At 43.5% G+C, this 6,748-nt stretch overlaps 2 protein-coding genes across 2 annotated transcripts in view; one reads left to right on the forward strand and one right to left on the reverse strand.

The window, feature by feature from the left end:
• Positions 1–1,903: 1,903 nt before the first annotated feature.
• Positions 1,904–6,052, reverse strand: LOC140362425 (large ribosomal subunit protein eL22). Its single transcript, XM_072448531.1, has 4 exons — positions 6,006–6,052; positions 5,364–5,474; positions 5,146–5,270; positions 1,904–2,079 (listed from the first exon to the last, which is right to left on the reverse strand). The coding sequence occupies exons 1-4, from the start codon at positions 6,015–6,017 to the stop codon at positions 1,935–1,937; spliced, it is 393 nt and encodes a 130-aa protein (XP_072304632.1). The 5' UTR covers positions 6,018–6,052; the 3' UTR covers positions 1,904–1,934.
• A 191-nt stretch (positions 6,053–6,243) lies between these two features.
• Positions 6,244–6,748, forward strand: part of icmt (isoprenylcysteine carboxyl methyltransferase) — a 6,804-nt gene continuing 6,299 nt past the window's right edge. The window contains exon 1 of the mRNA XM_072449319.1: positions 6,244–6,496. Within this exon, the coding sequence (XP_072305420.1) occupies positions 6,278–6,496 (219 nt within the window). The 5' untranslated portion in view covers positions 6,244–6,277. The remainder of the gene's footprint in view (positions 6,497–6,748) is intronic.

Here is a 6,748-nt window from a genome sequence, read left to right on the forward strand (position 1 = left end):
TGCTGCTTAAGTTAATAAATCCTCTTAGTGACGTGAGCACGGCTAAGTGGATCTGCTGAAGACCATCTGAAGACGCTCAGGTAGGAGCAGCAGCAATGGCACCCACTGAGGAGGAGCACCCATGGAGAGTGCCTACCTGTCAGAGATGGGGTCACTGGAGCAGCATCAAGCCAGGGCCAGATTTAGGATCTTGGAGGCCCTAGGCTGGAGGTCCCTATCGGAGTTTTTAAAACAAATTACAATCCAAACTTTACGAAAGGTATTTTAATAATAACCACAGGGAGGAGGGACAGTGGGTCTCCCTCCTAGAAATTCTGAACAAATGATAAGTTACTTGTATTGTGGTGCCAGTTAGGGCCATATTTTGACTTTGGAACGTAAAGGCTTCATCTTATTGTGAACATGGGTAGCCTACAGTGGATGAGTTTGATGTCGTGACGTGTTTTATGTTTCAATCTCTACACTTTTATTTGGTCAAAATGACGCAACAGCATGCACAGGACCAGTCTCTACATTTAAGCAGTGTCCACCACCATTTTTACTAAGAATGACAATAACTTTGGGCGGGCAGAATGTTAAAGTGTGCACTGGTGAGAGAGAAATGTGAGTGTTTGTGAAATAAAGACTCCGAAATAAAGACCCCACATCCCGTATATGCCATGTGATTGGTCCGTTAAACCACTGGTGCAGAGTGCAAACGACACAGCAGGAGCCTAACAAGACCTAAGCCTAGAGAAGAGGTGTGTGTGCAAAATTACAAAAAAAGACAATCCTAAGTGGGGTAACCAAAATTATTCTTATTGGCAACTCATTACTCCATTTATTACGAGGGCCCCCACAGTTCCTAAATTTCCCTGCTCCGCCTCTGCTCCAGCTGAAGAACAGATTGAGGCTCTAGAAAGCACCATGTATGTATTTGATGATTAATAACTTTTAACCTGAATAGGAAACAGGGCACTAAGTGATCAATTTGTTGAGAGTATACAGCATACACCTGCGTAGCACGTAACTACACCACTGGCCCCTAGAACGATAACTCACTAAAATGTCATCTGACACTGGCTTTAGAGGTAACGGCTCCGACTCGCCACACAGGAACATTCAGTGTCTTTGCAGATTTGATTTGTTTGGTTAGTACATTTCTGAAATCAACACAACTTAGTTACACATAACGGCCATCTAAGAATGGCATAATGTAATAATGTCGGTGTAATCCCTCATTCGTCCAGGCGTGTTCCATAGTAGAAAAAGCTTCAGTTGTAGTCATCTGGACTCAGTTTGAAAAAATAGACGTTTCGACTCTCATCCAAGAGTCATTGTCAATAAAAGAATTTAGATCGAGAACTCCGATATTAATACTGTTCTGTGGTAAGACCCGCCCATTGGGAGGAGCCTTCCTGAAGTAGAAAGAGTTGTTTGTTTCAACAGAAACTCCCCCCTTGTATCTACCGAGCTAACCTATTCAGAATTTTAATGGGCTATTAGAATCCTCTTTGTGAGACCCTGGCTCAAGGTACTCCGGGTGGAGAGTGTGTATATGTATGTATGTATGTATGTATGTATGTATGTATGTATATGTATATATATATATATATATATATATATATATATATATATATATATATATATATATATATATATATATATATATATATATATATGTCCATCCTTTGATGGGTAATGTTGAAGTATATTCAATGTTTGTGACACGGGATTTCAAAAATAGTTTGTAATGAGGAACACCCCATTTCAAATACCGTAATAAAAAGATAACGAAAACATGGAAATGATGCCCGAACAGCCTGAGTGGGGTTGTAATGAGGAAAGTCAACTCATTTCCACAGCCAACTTCTGCCCATACAGCTTCATACCTGTGCTTTGAAGGAACAAAACAGACAATATGTAGTGTAAACAGAATTTTTATTAAGAAATATTTAATCCTCATCCTCCTCCTCCTCCTCATCCTGGTTTATCTGGAAGTAGCGGAGCTCATAGCTTTCCTTGGTGTTTGCCACGACTCTGAGCCAATCCCGAAGGTTGTTTTTCTTCAGATACTTTTTGGTCAGGTACTTCAAATATCTGAAGGAGACAGTACAAACATCACGAATAATCAACTGTATCTTCATTTTGTGTTGAGTCACAAGCATCAATTAAAATAATTTAAAATTACGTCCCAGTGAATGTACAAATCAAGAACAGCAGGAAAATAGAAACATGCAATAAAAAAAAAAGACATATGGAGTAATAAGCAAACGGCAGGAAAATAATCATATTATATACAGTAAGAGGTTATGACTATCAGTTCATGCCAATATAGGTCAAATCATGAACAGAACTAAATTGCAGCTGGTCAGTTTCATTTTGTGTCAAGAGGAGGCGTTTACTTTGTGCCTTTTTATTAATGCAAAATCACTTCAGAAATATTATGAACAGTGTTGGTTTTTGCCAATTAACATCTGGCAGTGATGTCGGCACAAACTTTTGAATGGCTTTTTCCACAACTTTACACAGATATTTAACTAGCAAAGACCTTCATCAAAGGCAGTGCTTAAAGCTCAAGAACACTTCCACTTTTTCAGGCAGAAACATTTCAAGACATCACTTCTGAGTCGTAGATCCGCGGCCCTTAGATCCGTGGTGGTCATTAGTTTCTTGATTTGTTCAGTTATTAAACTCATAGATTCATATTTTTACGCCTGTAGCTCAGTCGTGGCATTTGCGCTCTTCCACGGCATCTCGGCCCGTTCACTTCACCTACACGCGCTCTGATTGGTCTAGACGGTCACGAGCTGGGCTAGAGCGGCGCGCTAGAGCGTAGCCGAAGCTAACAGCTTAAAATGCGTTTTAAAAGGTGGTATGGACGATTTTTTTCCGCAAATTTATCATATTTCCTCGTGGCGTGGATAAATCATTTGTCCTGCCACGTATCAATCATAAAACGCACCTACCACTCACCTGCAGCCGCGTCAGGCTCGTCAGGCTCGTCCCCACGTTTCCGCGTGCCTAAGCGCATGGATCTATCTTAATATAGTTCCCTCAGTGTACGGGACAAAATGAAGACGGAGAAAGACAGTCCGAGCTGACGCAGAAGTGGACAGAAATCTACGGGAGACGAGCGATGGATGCGCTCCGTTGCGCTAATAAACAAACGCACGTGTGTGTTGTATCAGTCGGCACGGGGGAGTGCGCATGCGCACTTCTGCCTGCGTTCTCAAATCGCCGAAAAATCGTACATACCGCCTTTAAAGACAACTGAAGAATCTTAAAATTGGAAAAAGTCCATGACCCATAAATAAGTAAGAATTGAAAGCTCTACGTGCCCTGTCAGCCGAACACGAGCAGTTTTTAGTTACATTGCGCTCTAGGGAAAAAAAGCTTTCTGGACGCACAATGCAGTACCAATGGAGTGGCCACTGGGGTAGTCTGCGACATGCTGCGGCTAGCCATACCCTATCCAGGCATTATAATAGATCCATGGGCACACGCGACATTTTGTCAAAACATAAACATTTTCAGTCAGGCACAACGCAGACACCTACCGGTAAATGAAGGACCCCAAGATGGCTGCTGCCAAGAGACCATTGGAACTCTTATATTATTACAAATGCGCTTACGGGCTAAATTATCAGTCAACTGTGGGATCATAAGGCCGGAATTATCACTGAACTGCTGCGTGGGTCCGAGATACGGGATCACATGACCAAAGAGATTTTAGCACGGAGCACTATCGGCGCTTTGGCTGCTTTTACCATTATGCGCCCCAGCAGACGTTAAACCGGGACACGGGATGTAAACAATAGGGGGTGTCCCAGGTAAATCGGGACGTCTGGTCATAGCTGTACTTCGGCGCATTTGATGACGAGGAATGAACTGAAAAAGTGAGTGTATTGTGATGTATTTTACGTGTTGCAACTGAACGAGGCTGGTAGTTGTTGTGGATACGCTAACGTGTCTGTTAGCGATAGCAGAGTGTGTTTTGATGTTGAACAATGTTGATCTGAATGAGTTGAACGCGTTTAGTAAAGCTCAACTGATTCTGACTTATCCGTCTGTTTTGTTTATCTTATGCGCTTTATGTATGGACCAGTACACATGGTACACAGATAGCTGATGGTGCGCTTAATAATCCGGTGCGCCTTTTCGTGTGCAAAATACGGTACTTGAAACAAACAGCTTTTACCTCGGTCAGTCCATTGGTCCCACCCACAGCAACACATTTCTGGACAAAAGGGGTCTTTGGGGAGTAGCAAAGAGTGTGTGCCATCACTTTGGACACATGAATCACCACAAATATGTTCTAAATATGAAGCATTCGATCCTCTCTGAACACGGAACGAGTCACACGTCTATGTTGCAAAGCGATTAGTGAACGTACCGCTTACTTTTTGTTTAGTCAAATAATAAATACACCAACGCTGTTCAGGTTTTCTGCAGCCGCACTGCAAGGACGCGCAGGGAGCGGGCGGCACCGACACTACGCGTCCGGTCTAGACAGGACGGCATTAGGGTCCTGCGATGGAAGGTGGTTTGCTGTCATTTCATCCGCACTTGCTCCATGACCACTTGTGAAGCCAAACACGTGCTTATCGAATCTCAAAGCGTCATTCTGCATTTTTTTTAATCTATCGGATGATAAGTCTATGTAAGCGTGGGACTCTGGGCAGCTTCATGGTTTATGAAGCACAAAAAGGAGGAAAAAAGGATAAAGCAGGCTAATCTATTTTTTTAACATTTCATTGCACAGAGAATTGCAACCGGTCTATTGAACAAAAAGGTCCATCATGTTAAACCATTATTTAACCAGGAGTTGCATTGAGATTAAAAACCCTCTGGCCAAAAGGCAGCAAACATATTTTGTGATTCGCAAACTTAACCCTACGTCCACCCAACTGCAATGTTAATAAATGTTATAAAAAAGAAAAGGAATTAATAATAATAAATGAATTAGCTTTAACATCGCAACAGACCTTTGAGTAATGCTCTCCCAGTCACTGCCACTTTTCAGTACAAGTTTTTCTATCAGAACCAGTTGTGCATAAGTGCATTCAAATACAATTGGACAAGTTAGTAAAACAAGCTGTATAATGCTTGTAGGAGCACAAATGTATGACTAACAGAACATTGGAACAGCAGAGTGAGGCTCACCTCTTGGAGAAGGGCACCTCAGAAGAGACTGTGATTTTACTTTTGCTTCGCTCAATGGACACTACACCTCCACCCAGGTTCCCAGCCTTTCCATTGACTTTAATCCGCTCCTGAAGGAACTGCTCCTGGAATTATGAGTATTTAAAAGATTGAAAAGCATGGTCATTTTTAAGCAAACCACAGGGAATTAATGAATGACAGAAGCGTGGAGCTCTTACAAAGTTGGCGGCGTCCATGATGCCATCTTCCACAGGATGAGTGCAGTCCAGAGTGAACTTTAGAAGCTGCTTCTTCTTCTTTCCACTTTTACCCACGTTCGGTTTCCTCTGCTGCAGAATACAAAAAAACGTTGTGTCAGTCACATGATAATGTAGAGTGTGGGCGCGGAGGACTGTAGTGCGGGCGCGGAGGGCTGTAGTGTGGGCGCAGAGGACTGAGGACTGTAGTCCTGAGGGTGCAGAGGACTGTAGTCCTGAGGGTGCAGAGGACTGTAGTCCTGAGGGTGCAGAGGACTGTACTGAGGGTGCAGAGGACTGTAGTGTGGGTACAGAGGAGAGGCTCTACTGTGGGCGCACAGGCTCTACTGTGGGAGCAGAGGCTCTACTGTGGGTGCAGAGGATACACTGTTGCTGGCGTGTTGAAAAATTGGTTGTTTTTCGAATATGGTTAAGCTAATGCTAAGTAGTTAGCCACAGGTCTTGTTCCGGAGCTATATTCTGTAACAAAGACCATACATCACTCTGACCACAGCACACGCGTATCAAGCCTCGCGGACACTGCCTTTAATATGAACACTAAATCATGAAAACACAGAGAAAAAGCCGTATTTTTGCGAACACGCGCTCGTGCTTCGTACTTACAACAGGCGCCATGACGGAGAGATGGGCAGAGAGGAAGGGCAACGGGCGCATGCGCAGCTCACACTGCGCTTTGGAAGTGGTTTTGTTTTTTTGTGCTTTTCTAAAATACAGGTTATCTCAAATCTAACAGATTTTGCTGACTATTTGAAATATAGTTCAATAATTTTAAACAGTTTCAGTATTAGTTTTGCTTTGGAGTGACCACCTCTCGCGAGGCTTGCCCGTGCCCGTAGGAAACGGTAGCACTGCGAGAGTTCCCGCCGAGGCTGATCATGGCGGGCAGCGGGCTGGTGCTGGAGGGAAGAGTCAGTGTCAAAGCCTTTGTTTTAGGACTCAGCGTGGTCCTCATCCCACTTATCCGGAACTTCTTTGGACACGTAGACTGGGTCTTTGATTATCTCACTGAAACTCCGGGGAAAATCGCGTTTTGTTTGCACATAGCGGTGAGCAATGGCCTGCTGCTGCTCACGTACAGAGGACCCCTGTACAAGGTAAGCTCAGCGCGGTTTACGCCTTTACTCTGGACTCTTGTGTTGGACTTACTAAACCTAAACTAAACTTGTCTCTCACTGTCCTTGTGCTGTGCAGCTCTGTGTTGGCCATTGGGACTAAGGAGAGCTGTTTATCTTCTGCTAATCTTTAAATCCCTCTGAAATGAGACCTCAGCTCAAGATAGAACCTAAACTAAAGCTGCACTTCCTTATTTCTTATTCCACTCTTGTTTGTTTCGTTTCTAGTCACGT

The sequence above is a fragment of the Eucyclogobius newberryi genome, unplaced genomic scaffold (genome assembly GCF_026437365.1).
Source record: "Eucyclogobius newberryi isolate DKJ021-1_F unplaced genomic scaffold, fEucNew1.0.hap1 SCAF_17, whole genome shotgun sequence".
In the NCBI taxonomy this organism is placed as follows: Eukaryota; Metazoa; Chordata; class Actinopteri; order Gobiiformes; family Gobiidae; genus Eucyclogobius; species Eucyclogobius newberryi.